Genomic DNA, 27848 nt, shown 5'->3' on the forward strand with positions numbered 1-27848 from the left:
AAAAAAAAGGAAAGAGATTATAGTTATTATATATAATTAAGTTTGTGGAGGAAATATTTTGCTGTATTGAATAATAGAGGAATGGGAGGTTGTTTAGGAAGTGAGGACTGGTGTGATCTACTTGGAAATTATCCAGTGAAACTCTGTGGCTCAAAGGCAGAACTAATGCACAGGACTAATAGTTTCCAGAAGCCCTGAGATATTCTACTCTGAGACCAGAAAGAATAGATGACTATGGATTTCCAGGAACACAATAGATGAATACCTGAAAGGTTAAGAAAATGTGGAACTGGACTCAAATTCTTTAGCAAGTCCAGAGGACTTCTCAAAACCATCACTCATTAAACCTTCAATCTAAAGTATTCTGAAAGGTCCCCTTTTTATTAAATAATGCATTAATTCATTTAAAAACCCATATAATACATGTGCCCTCTGCTTCTTTTTTAAAAAATAATCTCTGAGTCCAGCAAGCCCTGGTGGTGTGGTCAGTTAAGCATTTGGGCATCTTGCTAAGAGCTATTCTTTGTAGAAGGACATGATGCTGGAAAGAGCGGTGCGTCACCAAAGGAGAGGAAGACTCTCAACCAGGTGGATTGATGTGGTGACTGCCCCAGTGCGCTGTTGTGTGTCAGGAAGTGTGAGGTTGGCACAGGATAGAAAAGGGTTCAGATCTTTTGCTCATATATTTACTATGAATTGTACTCGATTTGATGACACCTGACAACAACAACAACCCAACCAGAAGTTTGGTGATTTGAATCTACCACAAGTTCTACTTGAGGAAGATGAGCCACTCTTCTTCTGTCAAGACTTCCAGACTTGGAAACTCACCAACACAGTCCTGCTCTGTCCTATACGGTGTTAGGTGTCCAAGTACACTGTCCAGTAATAGGTTTCTGTAAGAAGATATGACCATTGCTAGGGTGTTAGGTGTCCAAGTACACTGTCCAGTAATAGGTTTAGATTAGAAGATATGGCCATTGCTTTCTCAAATTGAAAGATGGTAGGAAATAAAGATGTTGCTGGGGATAGCAAAACTTAGATGAAGGAAATCCGAACAAAACTCAGGAACATGCTGACACACATGGAAGATGTCACTAGACAACTTGCTTAGAAACGATATCATAGGAATTTGCCGAGATCACTTTCATTAACAGCAAACTAAAATCTCTTTCCAGAAAGCTTCATGCCTCACAGCCAACCACTCGTTCTCTCATCCGCTTTGGATATGTTATCCGGAGGGGGTCCGTGGCGGTGTTCAAGTCACCAGCCAAGGTGAAGGAGACCTTGGATGAACACTGTTGAGCTCATTTGCTTCTGACCCGTCATTGGGAGGAGTCAGTCACAGTTGGTGAAGTGTAGAGGTCACCAGCCAAAGTGACAGAGACCTTTGATGAGCTGCAATGACACAGCGGTTACAATGCTGAAACCCATTGATAAGATTGATTGTGTTCATACTCTAACAGGGACATTAGCATCTGTGAAACAAATTGCCTGTGAGATGTTGATCCCAGAACCATTTGGTCTTCAGGTGGCAAGGATAGACAGATCCATCCAGCTTGACTCCTTCCTGGCTCTCTGGGTCACAAGCTTCCACCTTCACCTAATTCTTACCTCTCCATCTACCTGTCACAAGCAGCTGTCTCCTCTACTCCTAACAATTGAGCTCTCACCCTAAGAAACATATCTGCTGACTCACGCTCAGAACTTCCTCTGAAAAGCACTCTGACATCAGTAGACTCCAGAGAGTGATTATAAATTTATCAGTACCCATTTCCTGGGCCTTCTGAACCTTCTATGTGTCTGTCTGTCTGAGCTATTAGTGACCTTCTACAGGGTGAGATGTGTCATCTGCCCCCATGTGCTCTCTTCTGAGACCCAGCATGTTTGAGGAGTCAATATATAGCTCTTGGATAAATGGATTTGTGAGACATACACTGGTGATTCATCAGACATTCTTGATGTGTGGGCTGGACAAATGAGGGCTTCTACTCAGCTCATCTCTGAGGTCAGCCCAGGAGAATACTCAGCATTTATGTATTAGAATACTGGGCAAATATCTCATGCCAGTGCTGGGTGACACATCTATTATGCATATCTTGGTGATGGCCAGAAGACCACTTACTTTTTGTCCCCCCATGTCCCATTATACAATTTCCCCAGCATTGAAAAGAATGTATTTATTTAAACAAGCTTTTCATGCCTGAGAGTGGACAAGGTTAAATAAAATTTGACTTTTCCCCCCCCTTGTTATAGAGAGGGAGAAACAGATAAGATAGACGATAGGTATATAGTAATATAACCAAAGAGAAATAAAAGATGAAGATTAAATAGATGATAGATACAATATATAATATGGATGGATGGATGGATGGATGGAGAGAGATATATCAATAGATAAAAGAGATGTTGGATACTTGAGGATAGATAAAGATGGTTATAGAAAGAGATAAAAATGAAAGAATCAATGTATGGATTGATGCATTGGTGTGTGGAGAGAGAGACAGATAAAGAATAATTGACAGATGGGTAAAGATGGGTGGATGGATGGATGGATGGATGGATGGATGGATGGATGGATGAAAAGAGATAAAGATAAAAGAACAGGTAGGTGAGTGGAGGAAGAGGTAAACAGATAAAGATGCATGGATGAGTAGAGATAGGTAGACAAAGATGGATGGATGGATGGATGGATGGATGGATGGATGGGTGGATGATGAAGAGAGAGATATATATAGATGAATAGGTGCCTGTATGCATGTATGTTAAATTAATAGGTAAACAGTTATGATCTGGTAAATACAATCTTAATGTGCTTTTTTTTTTTGTTTAGGAAATAAAGTATTTCTAAAGATTCTATTTGGTTCTATTGGATTGTTTTGGGTTGGAATTTGTTAATGTTGGTTCTTCAGATTCTTGTATGTGTACTGTTTCCCCAAAATAGCATCTGATGACTATATCAGATAATTTTCACACCTAAGTGGGAACAGCATTAATTTATATTAAGAAAAGAAGATGTGAAATTCCGTTCCTGCTTGATGATATTACGAGCAGTCCTTGTGACTGACATGTTTTCTTTTACCTTTCTGTTCCCCTCTTACTGTGGTTTATTTACTCTTCTAAGTTCTTCACACAGTGTCTAGGTTAGATGTAGTAAAATTACTATCTAAATGTCTTGATTTTGAAAATGACTTTATAAGCCATGAATGGGGAAACATCGTCAAAAGACCAGGCATTTTTTTAAAAAGAGAAAATGATCCCTTTTTAAGACTAGAGCTATAGAAATATTTTACTAATAAAATCAACTGTGTATTTTAATCCTTAATGGAACGCCTGTGCATTTAGGAAGCCATATAAATATCATAACCTTTACTCTTTTGCACCATTTCCCCCCATAAAAAAATGGTGATAATGTTAAATCTTAGATATCTAATATTACTCGTCTGGTGTTTTTAATATTTTTATTTTTATTTTAATGGAAGTTTACAGAAAATTTGGTTTATCATTCATTCCTGGTTGTTGTTGCTGTTATGTGCCGTCGAGTCGCTGGCGACTCCTAGCAACCCTCTGGACAAGCCCTAAACTCTGCTCTGTCCTGTGCCAATCGCACTGTCTCCGACACACCCATCCCAATTACCCCAGTCACTGAATCAATCTACCTAACAGAGGGCCTTTCCCTCGTGCGCTGTCCCTCCACCCTACCAAGCATGATGTCCTTCTCCAAGGATCGGTCCCTCCTCACAACATGTCCAAAGTAAGTTAGACGGAGCCTCAGAATCCTTGCCTCGAAGGAGCCACCTGGTTTAACCCTCTCCAGGACAAATCTGTTTGTTTTCCTAGCAGTCCATGGTATTCTCAATACTCTTCTCTAGCACCACAGCTCAAAGGCATCAATTCTCTTTCTAACCTCCCCCGTCATTGTCCAACTCTCTGATGCATAACACGTGACAGCAAAGACCATGGCCTGTATCAGACGCACCTCAGCACGCTTTTACTCTACTATTTTAGAGGAGATTTGGGAAGAGTGTAGGAAATCAGTGTCATCTCTTGGTTTTGAAATGCAGGTTTAGCAATCACAAGATAGGTGTACTCTGTTATGAATTCCACTGGAGTCACTGTTTTCCATTTCCCCTGTTATTCTGTTGTCAGGTAGATCCTTCCTGATTCTGCACCCTCCTCTCAATCATTGGTAGCCTGGAGCCCATGGTGGCCGCCATATTGTCCCCCTCTTTCTTGGGCATCTTCCTGGTTTTCACTGACCACCCAGCTCCCCCCAGTTTACAGTAGAGTTGGACCGTGTGCTTTTATGATCTGTAAGGTTTCTGTTGGCTGATTTGGGAATCACTTGCTCCTTAGTCTCGAAGCTCTTTCTGGAAGCTGCCCACCATGGGTGACCTTGTTGTATCTGACATCCTGGTGTCATAGCTTTCAGCATCACAGCAAGACCGAAGCCATCGCAGAAGGAGATACTGGCAGGCAATTGGTGGACTGTCCCGCTAAAGGACCACATCTTATTGATTTTGTCCATAAAATTTCGACTCTTAGCAGTCCTGTGGACAATAGAAAGTTCTTGCTGATTCCTGTGCTATCCTCACCACCTCCACGGCGTTTCCGCCCAGTGGTGCAGTCACTATGTCAGTCCGTCTTACTAAGGTGCTTCCTCCTCTTGGATGGCCCTTCACTCTTCCCAGCATAATGCCTTTCTCCGGGGAAGCATTGCACCCCAGGACACACTCTCCTTCTTCCTCCATGCTGTGTCTTTTGACGGCAAGTGTTGTTATTTCTAGGAACTTTCTTTTCCTTTAATGAAAGAACACTGGGGAAATAAGGTGACATGTTTCTATAGAAACGGGAGGGGGAAATCATGCTGCTTGAATTAATTAAAATATTTTCAGCAAAGAGAAAGGCTTGAGTCCTAACACAGATAATGCAGCATACTGTTCTTGTGGCATTTTAAAAAAATAAATGAAGACATCCCTTTTCCATTTTTGAAATGGAATTTAGCCAGACGTTCAGTCTGTGAGAGAGCTCTGACAGCTGTTGTATTTCGTCAAGTGGAGCTTCAATACAAATGACCTGGTATAAAGTGTGGGACTGGTAATCTAATCTTGGCAGTTCAAATCCACCAGCTGCTCTGGGGAAGAGAGATGTGTAGTGTGTTCTTGTAAAGACTTACAGCTTTGGAAATTCAGTGGAGGGACCCTGTGAATTGAAATCAACTTAGTTGCTTAACCAGCAAGAGTCACTGATATTAGTCATTGCCATCAAGTTGGAACGGACTCCTGAGGAACAATCCAGCAGGTTTGTGGAGGCTGCAACAATCACTTGGAGAACCTGCTCACTTTGCTGCCATAGGGCAGCTGGTGCGTCCGAACCATCAGAGAGGCACCGTCTTTGAGTTCACAGCTCAGCTCCCTACACATGACAGCACTGGGAAGATGAGCTTATTTGATGTACAAGTCCTTTCTAGGCTCCTGTTTTTGTTGTTGTTTTAAGCAGTAGAATCTCTGGACCATTTTCTAGCTAATGAGTATAATACACAGAGACGACAAAATCATAATTCTTTTCTAAGTGTATTTGAAAGAGAGTTTGCCTCAGCATGGCTCAGCTCTGCTTTCTTTAGGTAAACGTGGTGGTTTTCTGGATATCAAAGAATTGATTTCACTTCTTCCCAGCTTGTTAATTAAATGCATCCATGAGGTTGGTATGTTAAAACTGTGTATGTGAAGAATATTTATTCCTCAGAACGTACATGGGCGGACAGAATTGGCTGTTAAACATAAATGACCAACGCTGTTGTTAAGTGTCATCAAGTCGACCACCAATCACAGCAAGCCTGTGGACAACAAGTTAGAAGTCTGCTCTGTCCTGGACCAATGTTGACTGTCTCTATCCTAGCTCTGGTTGTACTTCCTCCGAGAGAGATTTGCTTGCTCTTTTAACATTCCAGGCACTGTTCCGTCCTCTTTGCAATCATGAATCCAGAGGCATTATTCCGTAATCATTGTCCAAATTTCAGATGGCTAGGAAGCCGTTGGAAAGTGCATGGCTTCAGGCAGGTGCTCCACAGTCTTTACACTGACATCCTTGCTCTCTGGCATTTTAAAGAAAATACCAATATTTAACCCTTAGTAATTATGCAACCAAAAGATTGATGGCCTGAACTCTCTGAGCTGCCCTTTGGGACAAAGACCTGATAGTGTACTCCTGGTAAGACTCCAGTGAGAAATTCTGTGGAGAAAAGTACTTTCTCCCCTGTCACGTGTGGGGGTCTGCAGGCTTAGGAATCACCTCTAGGGCACTTAACATCAACATCCTACAGTAGATCAGAAAACACCCAAATTTCGGCAAGCTCTGGTGGCCTAGTGGTAAGAAGGAATCCCAGAGGTGCACGATTCAAATCCCACAGATGCTCTGCTGGAGAAGGAGGAACCATCTCCTCCTGTACCAGTCAGATGTGATTTGATGGTACACACACACACACACACACAAAATGATAAAATTAAAAGAAAAAAAAAACCCAAATTTTATTATCTTCCTTCAAACCATCTTTCAGCACTTTTTAAGTGCTCATCATTGAAAAATCTCTTTCAGTCGTGAATGATGTAACACATTTTTTTCAATTTCCTGCTACCTTAATGTAGAAGAAGCTTTGGTGGCACAGTGGTTAAGTGCTCAGCTTCCTGCCTGAAAGGTTAGTGGTTCAAACTCACTAGCCACTCAGTTGACGGAGATGAAGTCATCTGTTTCCGTAAAGATTTCTCGTCCTGGAAACTCACTGGGGTAGTTAGTTCTTCTTGAACCTACATCCAGGGTTGCTGTAAGTCTGAATGCCCTTACTGGCACTGGATTTGATGGACTTTAACTCAGGAATCACTTTGGGGTGTTGCACATTTCTCAAATACTACACTACATTGAAAGATTGGGGGTTCACACCCACTCAAGACATCTCAGAAGGAAGATCTGATGATCTGATTGGGGGTTCACACCCACTCAAGACATCTCAGAAGGAAGATCTGATGATCTGATTGGGGGTTCACACCCACTCAAGACATCTCAGAAGGAAGATCTGATGATCTAATTTCGAAAAACCACAGCGACTTGAAAACCCCTTGGAAAAACCCTGTCTTGTGAGTTTAAAAATTAAAAAAAAAATTGTGGCAATGTGCCATGGGAAAGTCTGCTGTTAGGGACCTCTCCAAAGTACTGAAGAGCAGTGGTGTCTCTCTGGAGACTAAGGTGCATCTGATACAGGCCATGGTCTTTGCAATCACTTGTTATGCATCATAGAGTTGAACAATGACTAGGGAGGATAGAAGGAGAATTGATGCCTTTGAGCTGTGGTGCTGGAGAAGAATATTGAGAATACCATGGACTGCTAGATTTGTCCTGGAAAGGGTTAAACCGGGTGGCTCCTTGGAGGCAAGGATTCTGAGGCTCCGTCTAACATACTTTGGACATGTTGTGAGGAGAGACCGGTCCTTGGAGAAGGACGTCATGCTTGGGAGGGTGGAGGGACGGCGCAGGAGAGGAAGGCCCTCTATGAGGTGGATTGATTCAGTGACTGGAATAATCGGGATGGGAGTGTCAGAGACAGTGCGATTGGCACAGGACAGAGCAGAGTTTAGGGCTGTTGTACATAGGGTCGCTATGAGTCGCAAGCGACTCGATGGCACATAACAACAACAATAACATGTGCCATGATTTGGAATTGACTTGTCTGGGAACTGGTTTGGTGGGACTCCCATGGTGGTGGAAGTGCCTACTATAACTTGGTGGCAGATGATTTTGATCTTAACTGAACCCACCTCTATCTTCCTATCACCTTGTAAGCAGTCAAGGGTTGGTTTGTAATCGATTGGTATGATATATGCTCACAGCTCTGGCATGTTCATCTCGTGGCCCCCATGACTATATGAGAAGAAGAAGAAAGAGAGCCAATTGCCACCATACCTTACTCAAAATTAAGGGCTTTATGAATTGTGGCTGGAAAATAAAGCACAAATGGCACCTTGCATGATAAGGATCTATGGCTAATCTCTTTGAGTAGAGCTTTCTGTCCCTCTCTTTTTCTTTTTAAAGAGCATTGTCTTAGCTGCTCTTGAAAAGTCACCGGTTCAAATCTCCATCCTCCAGAGATAATCTGATGAAGATATTTTAAGACAGTCCCCTCCTTCTAAAACCCAACTATGTCAGAAACCCAATAAAAATGGAGTGTTGTGAGCGTAAATGGGCTGGATGTTTGGATTTGGTTGTTGTTGTTTTGGGGGTAAAGGTGGTCCTTTTGCTTTGTCATGGAAATTCCTGTTCAGATCCCATATTCAGGTAATCCAGGTAGGTGAGTCCTGTGTGGCAAATACTAATACATACTTCAAACCCAGGGAAGGTTATTCCTTTTAAAACAATAAAAAAAAAGTAAATGCTACTTATTGAGCATGGAAAACGATAGATTGGTTTGTCTGTGTGTTTTTGTTTTGGTGTTTGTTTTTTTTTTTTTTTCAAAGGGCAGGGGGGTAATGATTCCCTGCAAGTTGAAATCTTAATGCCATTTCTCATGTCTTTTTTTAAATTCTTGTGCGTGAAATGAATGGAGACGTCACATGAAAGGTAAAACCTGGTCAGGCTATTTTGACGAAGGTTTTCCCATGTTACTGCTTGTGTGGATGCATCCATAATCAGTTTTTCTCATCTGGGTGTATTGGTGACATTTAAAAAAAATCACATTGAAATTCGAGGAACTCCAACTATTACATATGCATTTGGATTTTTTTTTTTTTAAATGTGGGAAATCTCTTTTCAAATAATTGAATGTTCCCTTTTTTCTTTTTTAATTTTAAACTCACATTAGCTTTGAGGTTGATTTTTTTTTTCTTTCTTTCTTTCCTTGTTTTTGGTAATGAGGCCATTAACTCCCAGACTGCATTTTCACAGGACCTCTGATATTTTTTGGCAAGTAATGTTTCCACACGGTTTTTCTTGACATCTTTACGTTGATAGGCATTTTGCATCTGCCCTCCTTCATATTTTTTTTTCTTTTTTAAAATTCAAACGTAACCGATTTCAATTTTTTGTGTTCTTCTTTTCTTTTGCCTGGATAATATCGCTCTCTTCTGGGTTGTTTTTGGTTTTTGGTTTTTTTTTTTGTGGTTTTTCTTTTCTTTTTGGAAAACCTATTGTTCTTGAATTGTCTTTTTTTCCCTCCCCTTTATTTTTCCTTTCACTCTGACCCCAGGAGCGAACACAAAGAAAGGCAGTGATGATATTACCAGCAATGACCGTGGGAATGATGAAGGTATTTTGTGCTTTTCTTCCCCCCCCCGCCCACCCCAAGACCCTGATGCATGATTTTATATCTTACCTATCTCTACTATATAGATAATTTCCCACCCATTTCAACCTCTTTTTTTCCTCTCCCCTTGTTTGCATCTAGTACACTTGGGTGTACTTTTATGTGTTTCTCGTTTGGGGCGACCACTGTCATTTTTAAGCCTACTTCCTGTATACATGCTTGCACGCCCTGCCACCCTCCTTGGTAAGAGAAACCTACCTCTTCTCTCTTAAATGCTGAACAACTAAGAAAAAAAAACTCTTTCCAAGGAAGCCCACCTTCTTTATGCATCGTTTAATTCTTTTTTTTTCTCTTTCCCCTCCTATTTTTGCTTGGTCACAAGAAGAGGACTGTTATACCATGCATGTCTTCTTTGTTTTATTCCTGCCACCAGGTTTGGTTTTTTGGTGGGTTATTTTTTTTTTTTTCTTAAATGACCTTTCAAAGCACTCAAGATGCCTCCATGGTATCTTTGGGGAGCTGCATTTCTGTAAATTTTTATTTTTCTTTTCTTTTTTTTTTTTAATCCCTCCTCTTTTAACAGGCATTGAATCCCAATCCAAGATCAGTATCACAGTGAAAACTATCCATAAGTTTTCGATTGAGCCGTGGTTCTGTTTCAGGAGCTTGGTTGATTGTTGTTGTTTGGTGCCATGCCACCGTGACCCTGTGCACAACAGCATGGGACCTGTCCTGGTCTTTGTCATTGTCACTCTGTCTGCTGTGGTCATGCCGCAGTGTCAGTCCATCTCAGTGGGAGGGTCTCCCTCTGTTTCACTGACCCTCTGCTTTTCCAAAGCCTGCAGAGGACATAAGGCGTGCTCTGTCCTGCCAACTCAAAGGCAGACATTCAAATCTACCAGCTGCTGTGTGGGAGGGACAAGGGTGGAAAGTTCTCCTCCTGTGTGATTTACAGCCTCTGAAAACCCGCTGAAGGGTCAGCTAGGAGTTGACTCCCGCTTGACAGCACATAACAACAAAGATGACATTCCTCAGCTTGTTTTCTTTGGCAATATGAAAAGAAAGATGTGAAGGCTCCCCAGCAGTCAAAAGTGAGGTCCATCCAGAACATGACATCTCTCTCTCTCCGCATCACAGCAATTGTGAACGCTTTCGTTTTTGTTTCTCTTCCTGCACCCTTCTGTTGCTATGGGAGAAAAAAAATGTCTTTCCCCTTTTCCCTCCAAGGATCCCAAATTGCTTGACAAATTATCTACCAGAAACTGCGGTGATTTTTTAGGGGTGGGGTTTTTTTTGTTTGTTTTTTCCTGAAAAGATAGAAAGTATGTGGCATGCAGGCTGACAACCCACCGTTCAGCGCAAGCAAAAAAGAAAACAATAAATAAATAAGCAGGCCCCCTCCTTCTTGAGAGGTTCCGCAGATTGGATAAAAGCACATTTCCCCCTCTGTCATAGGAGGGGCACACAGAACTCCATTTATTTACCTTCAGGGAGCCAACAGAGACCTGATGAATCTTTCCTATCTTTGCTTGAAAGGCAATTTGCAGCCAGTGTGCTCCCCGCACCGGGCAGCCTAACTCTCTCTGTGGAGGGCCTTTTTAGCCAAGGCTTCTTCCTGCCAGCCAACGAGGCTGTCCAGCGCAGCCCAGCCTTTGTGTTCCGTCTGCCTGAAGTCCACGAGGCACTCACTGCCTCCAGCAGCTCTCTCAAAGGTCTGGGAGATGGCACGTGGGAAGGCTCTCCATCCTGGTAACCAGTTCACCACTTAGCTGTTCCTTACGGGTGGGTGTCAGCTTGCCTGCCTTACGCACCAAGCACACCTTTCTCCTCCTCCTGGTCCAGTACCACTGCCTCTCTCCGCTGCCATCCATCAGCATCCTTCCTTGGCTTCCCTGGGGATCAGCCCGCACGCTCATCCCGTGTATTCCAGCTCCCGCCGAGCTTTGCTCAGACTCCGTCGGTCGGAACCAGCTCATCGCCTACCCTCCAGCAGCCTTCTGAGGCTGTAAATCACACGGATGGAGATGATCCGTCTTTCTTCCCTGGAGCAGCTGACGGATTCGAAATGCTGGAGAGGTACAGGTGTTAGATTCACCTCGCAGCCCCTTAGGGCTTGGCTACCGCTGCCTCCCTTGTTGTTAGATGCCGTCGCATCATCCTTAAATGACAGATCTGAACCTTGCCTTACCACTCTCACCATGTCCCCTGTTATAATCTGTCTCTCTCTCTCTCATCGCATGGAAGGAACTAGCTCAAAGGATGCACTTTTCTGACAGTACAAATCCATCAGCAGTTCCTCAGGAGAAAGACAATCTTTTACGTGATTTCGATAGCCTTGGAAACTCACTCGATTGACTTTCTACTCAACAGCGATGTTCGATAGTCATCTGTGAGTTTCAGTCCCTCTCTCCTCTCTCTGTGACCCTTTTCTCTCTCCCAGCATCATCTCTTTTCCCAGGGACTGATCCCTCTTGATAGCATCCCCAGAGAAATGTGAGACCAGGTTTCACCATCCTTATTACCCTTTGTCCGGTACAATGCCTGCTGAGTTTGAACTGCCCACCTTTCAGCGTGCCTCCAGGCATTTTTGGCATTAGCTCCTCATTCAGTGGCATCATGGATTAAACCACCTTATCTCTTTTGGCAGCATCCTTACCGACGACTCTGTAGCATTTCTGTTCCTACTGTAACGACGCCGTCTGATTTCCATGTAATACAAATAAACGCTAGTGTGTACTTAGAATTAATATTGCATCTGATTACGACTCCCTCAAGTTCGTGAACATCTTCTTCTCTTTTTCATTAAAGGTAAAGAGATGTGAAAGTAATAGACTTTCCGGCGGAGAACCATAAAAATCCCAACCAGTTCAGAATCTCCACTTACCCTTTGCCCTCAGCAATCACCAATGGTAAAATCAGCGAGATTAGCCCCCCGCCCCGTTTACACGTTGAAACAGATTCATGCTGGCCCAGTAGAGTAGAGCAGGGCAGCCCCATAAGCTTCCAAACGCTTCACAACTTTTTCCTGTTGGGAGGTTAGTGAGTTCCAACTGTCAATTCTTTGAGGTACCAGTCAAATGATTTACCCACAACACCACCAGAGTTCTTTGTAAAGGAACAGAAATATGAAGAGAGGGCAAAAAATAATGGGATGGTACAAAACACCTTTGCTTGGTCAGACAGCAGCTTGTTGTTGGTGTTTGTTGTGTTGGACTGTTTTGTTTTTTTTAAAAAAAAAAACACACCACCTATATTGTTTGATGTCTTCAAATTGAGTACAATTCATAGTGACTCTTTGTGTGACAAAAACACTACTTGATCCCTTGCCATCCTCATAATCTCTTTATTATTGCCATCACTGTGTCCATCTCATCAGTGGTCTTCCTTTTCTTCGTTGACTTTCTTCTTTTCCAAGCTTGATGTCTTAGGCTCTCCTGATAACATGCCCAAAGTATGTGAGATGAAATCTCCATCTCCTTGCCTATAACGTGTAATTCTTTAAAAACGTATGTGTTTATTCTTCTGGCAGTCCATGGTCTTGTTTGTATTCTTCAATAACAATTAGAGTTCAAAAGTATTCATCTTTAGAACAGAAAATGAGGCCTGGGGTAACAGAGCCATGAGCATGTCCCGGAAAGGGCCAGAAGGAGTGAGAATAGCCCAGCCCCATGGTACCTCTAGAGCCATACCAACAGCAAGACCCTTGTCTATTCGTTGTTGACTCACATATGTTATTTACAGTTGTGGTATCAAGAGTGGGGCTCATTAGGAAAATAGGTTGGAGAGTGGGAGAGGCAAAGAATATCTCACAATACAAGTCCAGGTTTAGTCCAGCAGTCCCATCATAAAGAACAAACCACAATTCCTTAATTAGTAAAAGTCCTGTTTTCAGTTCCACAGTCAAATCCACATCTTCCAGCAAGGTTTGCCTTGCTGAGAGCAATTATACGTCAGCTTCTCCTTCAAGCATCCAACCAGAACAGAAAAACCTTTAACTGGGGCCTTTACCTCAGGGCTTCTCTGGTTACACCATGTCATAGTTTCTACACAGCAATGCCACAATCTCTCCAGCACCACCACCAGTGTCTCCCTCTGGTCTCCCTCAAGTCTTGCTGCCCAGGGTGGGAAGAACTCTTGTCTTTCTAATCTTAGTCCCACAGCTCTTGATGATTGCAAAACTATGTTTCTATAGTTCAGGTAGCTGCAGACCAGAGGAGGCTAAGGTAATAGGTAAACAAACAAAAAAAAGGCCAACTTTAAGCTAACACTGCAACATTGATTCTTTTTTGGTGTTCCTGTTTATTGTCAAACTTCCATGTATATATATATACACACACACACACACATATACATATATGCATATATACATATATATACACACACGTATATATACATACACACACACACACACACACACACACACACACACACACACATATATATATATAGCTATTGAATAAAACCATGGCTTGAATTAGTTTTCAAACATACATACTTACTCCTTAGTATCTTATAGAGGCCTTTGACTTGGCCAATGCAATTTCTCTTTTGACTTCTTAACTACATCTTCCATGTGTCTTGATTTTGAAAACCAAGCCAACTGAAATCATTGACAGTTTCATTCTTTTGCCCATCTGTCAGGATGTGGTGAGGGTTTTTGTCTTCTTGATGTTGAAACGCAATCCATATTGAAGGCTATCATCTTTGGTCTTCTCAAGTCCTCTTTCAGTAGACAATGTTGTGTCATCTACATAAGACAGATTGTTGATGAATCTTCCTCCACTCCTGATGTCACGTTCTTCTTCACAGAGTCCAGTTCCTCAAATTATTAGCTCAGCATACAGATGGAATAGGTACAGAGAAAGGATACAACCCTGGCACATATCTTTCCTGATTTGAAACCATGTTGTGTCCCCTGGTCTATTTGAACAACTGCTGTTCAGTCTATACACAAGTTCCAAATGAGCATACATAAGTGTTGTGCGAATTCCATTCTTCTGAGTACTGTGCATTGTTTTCTTATGATTGTAACTTGCCATTGTCAGTGGAACACAAGTTAATGTGTTCTTTTTGCTCTTGTTTGCTGTTAAGTAGGAACTGATTCATCGTTGTTCCTCTGCCGGTTTTCAGAGGCTATCTATAAGAGAGGAGAGTGCCCATCTTTCTTCCACAGAGCACCTGGTAGATTCAAATCACATGCCTTGGGGTTGACATCGCAACTTCTTACCCACAAAGCCACCAGAGCTTCCTCATGTAGCCATACAAAATCATGAACCGCCCTTGGGTTTGTATGTGAAAAAATGAGACACGTTGTACAGTGGATAAAATACAAACAGACCAAAATGAGCTTGGCACTCATTTTTTTTTTTAATTTGCAGAGTGATAGCTAGAACCTGTGGGTTTCTTATGCCTCTCTCTGAGCTTTGTTGGCATTACCTGTTTGAGGTTTGTCTCCTAATGCATTCCACCTTTAGCCACCATCCACATAATGGTCTAGCTCCTTTGCTCAAGATCTCTTTCCAGAATTATCATTTCAGCAAGAAGGACAGAAGCCTTGCAAAAACTCTCTTCTTGCGCATGGAAGGCAGGCAGAGTTGGCTCACTCTACTTCATTTTCCTAATAAATTTTCAGGAAGCTCACTGTACAGATTCTACAGATTGTCTCCAACATTTCCTTCATCATGGACCGTTGCACAATATTTTGACATCTTCTTTAAAAAATATTTCTTAATCAGAAGGATTACCGAGGATACATATTGCTTTTGCATACCACAAGGGAATTCATACTCTCTGAAAATAGTATGCCTTTCTGTGATTTCCTTTTTTAAAATTTTGGGTGCTCTGGCCGTTTTTACTAGTTGCCTTTTTCTTTTAATTCTGTTGCAGTATCTCCACCTCCAATAAACAAGTGAAATCAATGCTGGGACATCTAATATTATTATTATTATTATTATTATTTTGTGTGCATGTACCGTCAAGTCAGATATGACTGGTACAGGAGGAGATTGCCCCTCTTTCTCCAGCAGAGCATCTGGTGGATTTGAACCTTGTACCTCTGGGATTGCATTGCAGCTTCTTGCCACTAGGACACCAGAGCTCCCTAACATCCTTTTTTTTTAAAAAAAAAAGAAAAGAAAACAAACACTTTTTTTCTCCTATTGCTCATCTTTAAACAATTATTTGGCTGTGTCTGTGTTTTGTGCTGTATTGAATGTGCGTAATTTAACATTTAAGTGGGAGATGATTGCATCTTTTCTTGACTTTAGATATCTGAAAATATATACACAATTCTACAAAAGATATACACAATTATATGAAAATGCCCAAGCTGGAGTTGATTTTTCATGTAGCCAGACAATGAGAATAATTTTATTTTCTATTGCATGCCATGGGCATCTCAGATTTCAATCACTTTAAATATCGTTTCAGCAATATGTAGGAAACGGGTGTCTTAATTATTTAATGTTTTTATTTTGGCTTTGAGGTTTATACGTTACCTTCCCAAAAGGATATAGATGATTAACAATGACTATTGTTGTTATTTACTATCAAATAGTAACCAACCCGTAGCTGCCCCTCCAATGGGCTTTCACAAGGGAGGACATTGCTTCTTTTTGTCTCACAGAGCAGCTGGTGGGGTCCTGTCACCTGCCTTTGGCTTGGCAGGATAACTCCTTAGCACTAAACCACAAAACTAGGCTTCTCCAAAGATCATTTTCCTGAACAGACGATGTAATGATATAAAGATGTAATGAAATCCCTCCCTCCAAGAGAGTCCTATCACTTCTAAGACTTCTAGTCTTTCTACAAGTCCACATGTAGAAATAGGATTCCTTCATTGTAAAACTTAAGACATCTTTTTCTTTTGTGTTTTTTTTAAACACATCTGTTAATCAACTTCTTTATTTTCCTTGCGTGGTTCTTTTTTCCTCTTTTGGCAGACATCCACGATCAGAACAGCAGGAAGCCGGTCATGGTGTATATCCACGGAGGTTCCTACATGGAAGGCACAGGCAACATGATCGACGGCAGCATCCTGGCCAGTTACGGAAACGTCATCGTCATCACCATCAACTACAGGCTGGGCGTCTTAGGTGAGTGCACACGTCTCGCTCACAGCTACACAAAGAGGCACTAACCACAGCCTGCCTTCGATTCACACAGGATTCTTGGATGGGAGTTTTGTGTCTTGAATGTCTAGGTCATTTGGCCTTCCTGTGTTTATTTTTCCTCATGAACTCTGTTCCCAGAGAAACGGTTATAACTACCAAAAATTGCTTTTCTCATTCCTTTTGCTCCCATCCTCGGTAACTTTCAAAGGTTTTCTTCTGTGTGAAACTTTTCTGACTGCTATACTAGTGATCTTAATGCAATGACCCTCTAGTTTCTTCAGTGTTGTCTCATATTTTACAAATACTTCATTGTTCTTTAGTAGTATAAATACACCACTGTCTTCTCAATCCATTCATTTGTTGATGGGCCTTTGGGTTGTTTCCATTTCCTTGCTTTGAAGGATAATGCAGTAGTTTTTTGTTTTGTTTTGTTTTTTGTCTTTCTGTGATTGGCTCGTAACGTTCAGGAACAAGTCCTCCAGACCCAATCACAATGTGCGGTGTTTTTCAGGTTCTTGGTTATCCTTTCATGGGGTGAAGTATCACATTGTGTGGAAGGACCACATTTTATTTACCAAATCACCTCTTGATAGGCAGGGCGATAACTTCGGTCTTTCTCTTGTTGAAGATAATGCTTTGACTTGTTTCAGTATCTTCATGCGGTCCAGCTGTTGTCTCGGTTGAGATTTGTTTTCTTTTCTCTCTGTGAACTTGATTCTCAACCCAGATAAATGCAACCTGATATTCACCCGATGAAAATCAAACTGTATTGAAAAGCACTTTTCTGTCTTGGGGTTAAGTGAATGTTTTGGGTTTAGTTTTGTTTTTAACTCAACAGATTCCTTTAGAATGAGTTATCTCTGGCAATTTAATAGTAGTAACCATAAGTAGTATTTTTTTTCCTTCTGAACTTGCTAAATATATCATTTGTAGAAATGTATTTTCCCTGGTGGCTTAGCTGATTGTGGATTTTGGGTTTGGGGAAGCAGTGGTATAAGCTGGACTGCAGTTGCACTTGTGGGCGATAAAACTTTTGGTTTGAATTATGTTCTCTGTGTGACTTCCAATCACAGGACATTGCCGATGTCCGTGAACGTTCGGATGTTGCTCTTATGTTGAACTGACATTTGGCTCATTTTTCCTTCTAATTGTGTGTCTGAAAATTGTAGATCTTGGTTGTAAGATACTTTACCTTCTGATAGGTTTTGGTCTACTTGAAACAGTCCATGAGTAGTAACATCTCCAGAGCTCTGTGAAAACCATTGTTTCACGTCACACGTCGGGAGAAGTGGGGTTTGTCACAATGACAGGGAAAAACCCATTGTGCAGTGTGATTATGGTAAATTGTAAGCAAAGAAAACAAACTCTGTGTCCAAGAGATAGTAAGGATGGAATAGAGCTCCACAGACGTGTCCAAGTCGCTCTCAGATGATAACATCCCAGAGTTCACGTCAGCGTTAAACAACTCGTTGCCGTCAAGTCAGACCTGACCTATAGCTGACCGTCCATTTCGTTTCCAGAGGCTGTAGATGACCCTGCAGGAGAATGCCCATCTTTCTCCTTTGGAGCAGCTGACGGATTCGAACTGCATGCCTTAGGGATGGCAACACAGCTCTTTCCCACTCGGCCACCAGAGATCCCTGAATCTACCTGGATAAAAGCAAACGGCATCTACTGGAGGACAGAGATGATCAGATTCAGGAAACGTCCTTTGTCACTCTTTTGGATCAAGAGAGAGGGCACCTTCTCTCTGAGTGGGAGCTAGAGATTATAGATTTCATAATTGGCTAAAAGACAAGTTAGCGAGATTGGAAACCTTGGCCGAGCTCACTTGAAAACACTTAAGTACGATTCCATGATTGTTCGGAAGTACCTGCATTTCTGTGTGTATCACGCAGAACCGCAGTAGGACTCTGGTGAAGCAGTCTGTAGGAGTTTGCCGTGCTGACCAGTAGACCGTATGTCTCCAGTGGGTTGAATCCACCACCTGGTCTGAGGGCCAGCAGTGGGCAGTTTCCTCTTTTGACAACTCTCAGCCTTGCAGAGCCTGCAGAGGGTCACTGTACATCAGAACCAAACTGACGACTTTGAGTTTTATTAGTAAAGTTCTATCCTCGACCATGTTTGTGTCTTGGAGTCAGTGAGAAAGATTGATTGGCAGTGTGGTGTCTCAAATTCCTTTCGGTGCAAGCTATCACATCTTGACATGCCATCTGTTCGACTCTTAACTTAAAGACCCTCTGGAGATAAATTAAATACCCTCCATCTGGAAAAAAAGAACAAACAAATCTATCTTGGGGAAAAAACCGCAACCAGGGTGTTTCTTGGCGGTAAGGAAGGTAGCTTTACCTCACATACTTTGAACATGGTGTGAAGCGGGGCGGTCCTTGGGAAAGGACATCGTGTTAGGGAAGGTGGAGGGTCCGTGGATGACCTTCCACAAGGTGGATCGACACAAGGACTGTGACAGTGGACTCAAGAATCTAGGAGGTGATGAGAGGATGCCAAAAGATAGAGCAGGGCTCACATCTGTTGTTCTTAGGGTCACTACGAGTCGTGATCAACATGGTGATTCCTAATAACCACAGAAACACCAGGTCAGCCTTCAACTTTAGACGTACTCTGTGTTGAAATGGAATCCATACTCATGTCAAGACTTTAAAATGGAGTGAAAGTCTTGACATGACTCTGGATGCCGTATTTTCAGATTACCCTCTTGAACTCTACCTCTTGCCCGGTGTATCTCTTCATTTCAGACTCCATACTTTGCCAGGAATATTGTATTATCAACTTGCTGTTTAAATTTTACACTCAGTGTTTTCCTCCCTCATTCATCTTTGAAAACATGAACATACAAAAGACCCCAAGAGAGAACCAGTACTAGAAATTTGACTGATTTAGAAATTTTCCAAGCGAAGACACTACAGCTGTTTGCAAAATGATGATAAAGTAGTCAGAATTTGACATTGGTATTTACATTAAAGGAGCAGAAGGGAGGGAATGGTTAGAGGTGCCTTCAAGTTGTTTAAAATTAGTCAAAACTCAGGAGCTCTGGTGGCCTCATGGTAAGAAGCTGTGCTGCAATCCCAAAGGCACACAGTCAGAGGCCACCAGCTGCTGTTCTGAAGAAGGACGGGCAGTCTCCACCTGTGCTATTAACTGCCTCTGAAAACCCACCAAAAGATCAACTATGAGTCAGTTCTGACTCTGTAGTACACAAGAACACAAAAACAGGATTCAATCCTATCCACCTAGCAGCATCCACAAGGGACAAGTCTTTGTAAGCTTCTTAATCATAATCGTAATCCTACACCTATAGAGAGTTAACTACTTACGAGTCCTGGGGTCTCTGGACCGTACTGTTGAACAACCTCAAGGTCCATTTGCATCACAAAATCCTCCAAGATGACTTTCTATATCTTACTTTGGCAAAATAGCAACTGGGGTCATAAATGTCATTTCAGTTTTGAAGAATGTTGATAAAAAGTTTAGAAGAAGAATTCATAAAGGAAAGATCACATCGAGGAAGATGTTTCCAAATGACTTGTCAACCAAACGTTAGGTGAACTGTCATTTTTAAATCAAAAAGAAAGAGAGGGGAAAGTTGGTGAGCAGTCCTCAAAGGTACAAGTCTTGGTGTTTTCCTGAACAATGATGAGATGGAAGCAGCCGAGAGGACTAACGGACCATTGAAGCCTTGTTCACTCTGAGACCAGAAGCACTAGATGGTGCCCCGCTACGACTACCAAAAAGATCATTCTCAAAAAGATCACAGTCATGAATCCTATGGGATAATGTGTAGACTCTCATGGGAGATCATGTGGAACAACATTAAAAATCATTAAAACATTAAAGGCAAGGCTTACAGGTCCAGTGCACACAAGGAGAACCCCTGAGATACCATAATAACCCTTTAACCAGACTCTCCCCCTTGGCTCACCTTTGAGCTAAAACAGTAGATGGTCATTTAAAGTAATAAATGACCCCAGTGAAACAAGAACTATAGTGGCCTAGGGGTAAGGAGCTGTGCTGCCAACCTAAAGGCACACAGTTTGAATCCTGGTGAAAGATGGGCAGTCTCCTCCTGTGGGATTTACTGCCTCTGAAAATCCACTGGAAAGTCAGCTATGAGTAGGTTTCAACTAGAGGACACACAACATCAACAACATAAGATTAACGCTAGCTGCAAGATTAAATCCTGAAGGCAGAAAAGGGTAATCAAAAGAAGAATATCCATGTTAAAAAAAATGAGAGTCATAGAGAGGAAGTGGGGAGAAGTGTGATTGATTCCATTGTGTATATTATCATTAAGGTTCTAAAACAAATTGTCTGTGAAAGATTGAGCGACAGAATCCATTTGCTTTGTTAATTGTCACTTTAATCATAATTTACAAAAAACAATTGAGACTCCCATAAATTTAGACATAAAGTTTATTCCCAGCAATTCTTTGATAGATATACATTGTGTTAGGTGCTGTGGAGTTCAATAGGAGTCATTGCAACCTACAGTCAATCTGCTCTGAACCCTATTCTCTCCCACACCATCTTCCTCATCACTGATAGACTCTTGCCCCAGGGCTGAGGTACCCTGTCCGTCTGTCTCACGGAGGGTCTTCCTGTCTTTTATTGGCCTTTCACCTTTCCTTCTCTAACAATTGTCTCCTCTTGCAGTATGCCCAAAGTATAGGAGACAACACTCGGCTCTCTTTGCCTCTAAGAGGGTCAGAGGCCTTCTGACTGAGGGCATTTCTATAAAAAGTCAACCACAAACGGTTTCTAATAACAATGGCCTCTGGCCTGGGTCATAACGATGGCGTGGGATAGGGCAAGTGTAAGATCTGTCGTTCATAAGGTCATTATGAATCTTCGTCAACTTGATGACACCCAACAACAAAAAGTGATTTATGATGGGACTTAATAATTGGAAGAGGACAGGAGAAAATAGCATAAGGATAGGCTATTTCTCAGACAGGGACATCGTGCTTAGAAAGGTCAGCAAAGCAGAGGCAGATCCCCAATGAGGTGGACTGACACAGTGACGGCCGCGGTGGACTGGAGTGTATCAGAGTTGACAAGGATGGTTCAGGGTAGGATAAGGTTTCAGATTTCATGTTCATAGGATCACTAGGACTTAGCACCTAACAACAACAATGTTGACGTGGGCGTTGTGCTCCTAACCCAAACATTGCTGGTTCAAATCCACCAGCAGTTCCAAAGGACAAAAGGACCCAGTATGATGCACAATTTTGGAAAGTGCATGGAGGGTTGATTGGAGTTAGAAAGAACTTGAGTGAGTGAATGTTCTCTTGATTGATGCAACCTTGCCCACTCCTTTTACTGACACCAGCTGTCTGCCTGCCATCATGTTAATTTTGATATTGTATTTTTATTAAGTGTAAAGAAAATTTACAGAGACTTTGGATTTCCATTTATTCATTGTTGCACTTTTCTCCCTGCCCACCCGTCCCCTCCTGTACACTCTTCTCTTTGAAAAGTAAAATTCTTTCTTTGTTATACAATCCCTCCCCCCAAGTCCACTCCACTATGCAGCCTTCATTCTGGACTCCTGTCATGACAATAATACCTAATCACATATCCCTTTTAAACAGTTTTCTCCCTCGTCTGTTTCAATGCAATATACATTCTTTATCTCCCCTCAACCCAATGTCAGTCCTCTTTACAACTGTGGCCCTATGCAATATTTGTCCTTTTGTGACTGATATATTTCACTCAGCATATTGTCCTCCAGGGTCACCCATTTCGTATAATATTTCATGAGCTCCTTGTTTTTTAATGCAGTGTAGTATTCCATCATGTGAATATAACCACAGTTTCTCTATCCATTTGTTTGTTGATGGGCACTTGGGTTGTTTGCAACTCCTTGCTATTGTGAACAAAGCTGCGATAGACATGGGTGTGCCTATGTCTGCTTGGATGTCAGTTATGGTTTCTTTGGGGTAAATTCCCAGTAGTGAAATTGCTGGTTCAAATAGTATTTCTATTTGCAACTTTCTGAGAAAGTGCCATACAGCCTTCCACAGTGGATGCACCATTTTACACTCCCACCAACAGTGAATAAGGGTTCCAGTTTCTCCACAACCTCGCCAGCTTTTGTTGCTTGCCATTCTGTTAAATTTTGCTATTCTGACTGGGGTGAGATGCTACCTCATAGTTGTTTTGCATCATGTTAATTTTTGACATTTAAATTAAGTGCACCTGGCCACTAATAAAAAAAAAAAGATGATTCAGAACCTTGGATGGGGAAAGAAAATAAAAGGAAATTCCTTTTGAGTCTGAGGGTTTGTTTAAGACCAGTAACAGAGGCTGCCTCTGAGTCAGATGTGACTATTTGACAGTGATTTTTATGTGATTTTGTGGGTCAGAAAAACCTTCAAATCAAAGTAGGGTGTCAAAGAATGTTTCTCCGAGTACACTTCTCTATGCAACCTTAATTCTGTACTCGGGGTGGGGGATGGGGGCGGAAGGGATGTGGAAATTGTATACTAATGATGGAATTTTTTTTTTCTTTTTCTCTTCGGAGAGGGGAGCGAGCTGGTGGGCAGGGCTGGGCAGGGAGAAAAGAGCGGCAGTGAATGAAAGGAAATCCAAAACCTCTGTAAATGTCTATTAAAATTAATAATAAAAAAAAGAATGAGAAAAACTGCAAAAAAAAAATTTCTCCACTACTGTGTTAAGCAACTTACTTATCATTGGATCTGTTTTGTAATTATATTTCTTTTTTTTTTTTTTTTCATTTCCTTTCAGTCGGTTTCACAACCCCCAGTCTTTGTTGCATCGTTTGGATTTGTTTTGTCTAGAAATAACGCTTCCCCCGAATATTTGGTTTTTCTTCTCCCACAGCCTTTGGCTTCTTGTCTGGGGCTGCTGGTGTCTGCGGCAGGAAGTCAGGTTTCTGTCACGCCACAAAAGGTCCTTTCTGACAAAGAGGTGGAGGGAGGAAGTAGGGAGAAGGGCCCGCCACAGAGGTTCTCAAAGACCCCACTGTCCTGGCGGTGGGGAGGAGTGCTACAGGGCTCTGAGGGACTCCAAGCTGCTGTTTGCCGAATAAACCCGCTGCAGGCCAGTCAGTCTCTATTCACGCTGATCCTACAGGACAAAGGACTGCTCCACTGGGCTTCTGAGGAAGTGATCTTTGCAGAGGCAGGCTGCCTCATCTTCCCCCCACGCACACCTCCTGCAAGCAGTGCTGTGCTTTAACCGTTGCATCCACGCAAGTTGCTGCATGCCGGGGGAAAGAAGGGCTCCTGTGTCAGCACCAGCATCAAATGCATCCAGGAGGGGTGGTTGTTTTTGCAACTGGCAAATCAGGATGACATTTCAACTCCAGTGTCCAGATGGTCCAAAAATGGAAGAAACAGGAAACACCCTAATTCCACATTTTTTTTAAAAAGTATTATTTTGCATATAATTATTCAAATGCATCCTGTTTTGTGCATACACTTTGTGATTTATTTTTCAAATTATGAGCCTCCTTAGTTACTCAATACATGCTCCTGAGTAGATTCTGAAAAGTTTTTTACTATTTACAAAATCAACCATCAGACCAAAGCTCTCTATTGAGCTCCAAATCTGTATGACACACAGTCTACAGGACGTTTGAAAAAGTTCTGTCTTGTTCAGTTTGTTTCCAAAATCCATGCTTTGCTATCTTGGCTTTGCTCTATTCTCTGGGAGGGTGGCCACTACCAGCAGCATTTTTTAGCTTACGGTGTAAGTCTGGCCAATGAGAGATCTTGGCAAAATACTGAAAGATCAAGAGATCAAAGCACTTCTTTCCTACTGTGGCAAAAATTTTGACAGCGTCTCTTCCTGAGAGTAATTTCTTCCCCAGTCTCCACTTCTCCAAGAAAATACGTTGTAAGCCTCTTTCTTCTCATCTTTTTTTAAATAATTTTAATGAACATTTACAGAGAATTTGGATTTCCATTCATTCATTGCTGCATACTTTGTGATTTTTATGTAACCATTCATTATTGATCACTGATTGCCTTCAAGTCAAGCGCAACTCATAGCGACTCTGTATTTTTATGCCATTAATTACCGTTGCTCCATGCCTCTTATCACGCAATCTTTTCAGGCCCCCATTGAATCTTTCACATTACTTCATCCTCTAATGTCTGCCAGCCCAGTGGTTTCTTCCTTCTTCCATTTTTTAATGCCCTCTTTCTCTCCTTTCACTTTCCAACAATTTTTTTAAATTTTGTTTTATTATTGTTTGTGTGTGTGCCGTCAAATCGGATCTGACTGGTACAGGAGGAGATTGCCCCTCCTTCTTCAGCAGTGCATCTGATGGATTTGAACCTCATGCGTCTGGGATTGCAGTGCGGCTTCTTGCCACTAGGCCATCAGAGCTCCCTCACTTTGCAACATTTATACATAGCTCACTCAGTTACCCTACTATATTCATGATCATGGCCCTTGTGCAGTATTTGTCCTTATATGCCTGGTATGTTTCACTCTGCACAATGCACTCTGGTCTCTCCCAAGTTATATAGAGTATTTTTCAAAATTGTCGCTTCTCAATGCTGCCTGGTATTCCATTGTGTCAGTGTCGCACCATGTCTCAGTCTCCGTTCGTTTGTGGATGGTATTCCACATTGTAAGAATATCATCGTGAAAATAAGGGTAGAGATTCATTTGTGATGATGATAGGATGCTTCACAGGGAGCTGTGCTGGTCACCGCAAGGCTGCACCAATCCCGTGGTTTGAATACACCAGCAGGGACTTTAGACCTCTCAGCCGTAACATCCAGATCATTCTGTGAAGGCTATTCTGTATTCTACTGCAGACTTTATGAAAGCCATTCTATATTTTACTGATAGAACTCCAACTTGGTCTGCAAGTGTCAGCCAGCTGAACCTTGTTGAAAAGTTGACAATAAATCATCAGCTCATGATTAGGTAATGAAAAACATCCTATAACCTCAGGAAGAAAACAGAATGGCGGTATTCCTGCCAACCACTGGCTGCTCCCATCTTTCTTGATCAGAAAGAACTACCATACTGTAGCTGGCAAAGGACATAATTGACCCTAAACATAACTAAACATAAATGCAGAAGGTCAAGGACTGCAGTCTTCAATATGGATTGAAACTCAATGTCAAGAAAACAAAGATTCTCACCACTGGGCCAATTGGCAGCATCAGTATAGATGGTGAAGAGATTGAGATAGTTAACAGTTTTTGTTTATTTGGCTCCACAGTCAACACTCTTGGTAACAGCAGCCAGGAAATCAGGAGACGAATTGGCATTGGGAAAGTCGGCTGTGAGGGACCTCTCAGGAGTACTGAAGCGCGATGACGTCAGGCTGGAGACTAAGGTGCACCTGATGCGGGCTATAGTCTTTGCAATTACGTGCTATGCATCGGAGAGTTGGACAGTGAATAAGTAGGGGTGATAGAAAGAGAATTGATGCCTTTGAGCTGTGGTGCTGGAGAAGAGTGTTGACTAGACCATAGACTGCTAGGAGAACAAACAGGTTTGTCCTGGAGAGGGTGAAACCAGAATGTTCCCTGGAGTCAAGGATTCTGAAGCTTCGTCTGACATACTTTGGGCATGTTGCAAGGAGGGACTGGTCCTTAGAGAGGGACATCCTGTTTGGGAGTGTGGCCGGATGGTGCAGGAGAGGAAGAGAGATGAGATGAGATGACATGAGATGGATTGATTCTGTGAGTGGAGTGGTGGGAATGAATATGTTTGAGACAGCAAGGTTGGCATAGGCTAGAACTGCGTTTAGGGCTCTTGTACGTAGGGTCGCTATGAGTTGCAAACAACTCGATGGCACATAACAACAACAAATATAACTCCCAGTCTACAGCTTAAACTCTCTTTCCCAAAACTGACTGAATTCCTCCAAGTATGCAAGACCTAAGACGCATGGCTTGCTAATTCATCTGGACCATAGTTTGAGTCTCAAATCATCCCCAAAAAGCCACCTTCTCCACTGTTCAGGGTTCAAGGACATCCAAGAGCAAATGGCCTGGCTGAGTTGTGGCCACCCATGGTGTATTTCGTAGTATTCTCCAGCTGTTATTTAAGGGCATCCCTCCTTCTGCAGTCTTCTTTCTTATTGTTCCACTTTTTGCATATTTGGGTCAGGCACATCTTTGTCCTCAGAATGACAGCTTTTCTTTTGAGCACTTTTTAAAAAGAGATTCCCTTGCCACAAGTTTGCCCAATACGGTACCTCTTTTGAGTCCTTGATTGGTGCCTCTCTGGGTGTGGACTGTATATGTAGCCAAGCGAAAAGAAATCCTTATCAGTGCCAGTCTTTTCTCATAAATGATCATGATGTTGCTTCTGGGTCTAGATGTCAGGATTTTTGTTTTCTTTATGTTAAGGATACTCCAGAGCTCTTATGGCATGGTCTGTAGGGAGTTGCCCTTTGAATTCAGAGGCCAAGCCTCTCTGGTGGTTGAATCCAGCAAGGGCTTCTTAGAACAACGAATGGCAATCTCCCCCCACTTGATTTTCGCCACAGGATCCCAGTGGAAAGTCGGCAGTGAGTCTGTTCTGAATCAACAGCCATGAATTTAGATGAGTTTATTGATCGGGTAAAAGATGTCTACATTGCTAATTAGACACGATGACAGAGATTGTTTAACTAAGATACCGTTTCTCCATCACGCCACGGTGCATATGGCATTGCCCTCTTGAGCTGTCTGCTTTCAGGAGACCATTCCTAATTGGTTTGGGGAAATAATATATTTTTAAGCCTTGCACATCCCAGCGTTTGAGAAGATGATCACATCAGATGACCCAGCATGCACTTTGATGATCTCTGCAATTAGTAGTTTTAATAATCACAGCTCCTGTTTTTAACAAAAGTGGTAAAATAGCATGTGAATTATTTCTTCCTCATAAAGTGATGCTTGTTGTTTCCCTGTGCACTAATAGGGGAAAAATGTTTTCTTTGAATGTTTCTAGCAAGTGAAGAGTATGGTTTTATTATCCAAAAGAAATGGCAAAATATTTGAAAGGAGGTGAGAGAGAGAGAGAGATGGGTGGGTCGGTGGTTGGGTAGATAGATACGTAAGTGGGTGGATGGATGGATGGATAGATGGATGGATGAGTGGGTGGATGGGTAGATGGGTGTGTGGATGGCTGGGTGGGTGGACGGATGAATATATGGGTAGGTGGATGTGTGACTGGCTGGATTGATGGGTGGATGGATGGATGTGTGAATGGATGACGGATGGATGGATAGATGCATGCATGGTGGATGGATACATGGATGGATGGGTGGATGGATGGATACATGGATGGGTGGATGGATGGATGGATGAGTATATGGATGGATAGATGAATGGATAGATGCATGCATGTGCTGGTGGATGGATGGATGGATGGATGGATGGATGGATGGATGAGTATATGGATGGATAGATGAATGGATAGATGCATGCATGGGCTGGTGGATGGATGGA

General features: G+C 42.2%; 1 protein-coding gene across 4 annotated transcripts in view; it reads left to right on the forward strand.

Annotated features, from left to right (window-relative positions):
* Positions 1-27848, forward strand: part of NLGN4X (neuroligin 4, X-linked) — a 341308-nt gene that overhangs the window by 136822 nt on the left and 176638 nt on the right. Inside the window, exons 2-3 of one of the 4 annotated variants that reach the window (XM_006901777.1) lie at positions 9233-9292; positions 16231-16383. In XM_006901777.1, the coding sequence (XP_006901839.1) occupies positions 9233-9292; positions 16231-16383 (213 nt within the window). The remainder of the gene's footprint in view (positions 1-9232; positions 9293-16230; positions 16384-27848) is intronic. The other 3 variants (XM_006901778.1, XM_006901779.1, XM_006901780.1) reach the window with 3 other exon arrangements.

Source organism: Elephantulus edwardii, unplaced genomic scaffold (assembly GCF_000299155.1).
Source record: "Elephantulus edwardii isolate Elephantulus edwardi_28Jun2011 unplaced genomic scaffold, EleEdw1.0 scaffold00344, whole genome shotgun sequence".
NCBI classification, from domain to species: Eukaryota; Metazoa; Chordata; class Mammalia; order Macroscelidea; family Macroscelididae; genus Elephantulus; species Elephantulus edwardii.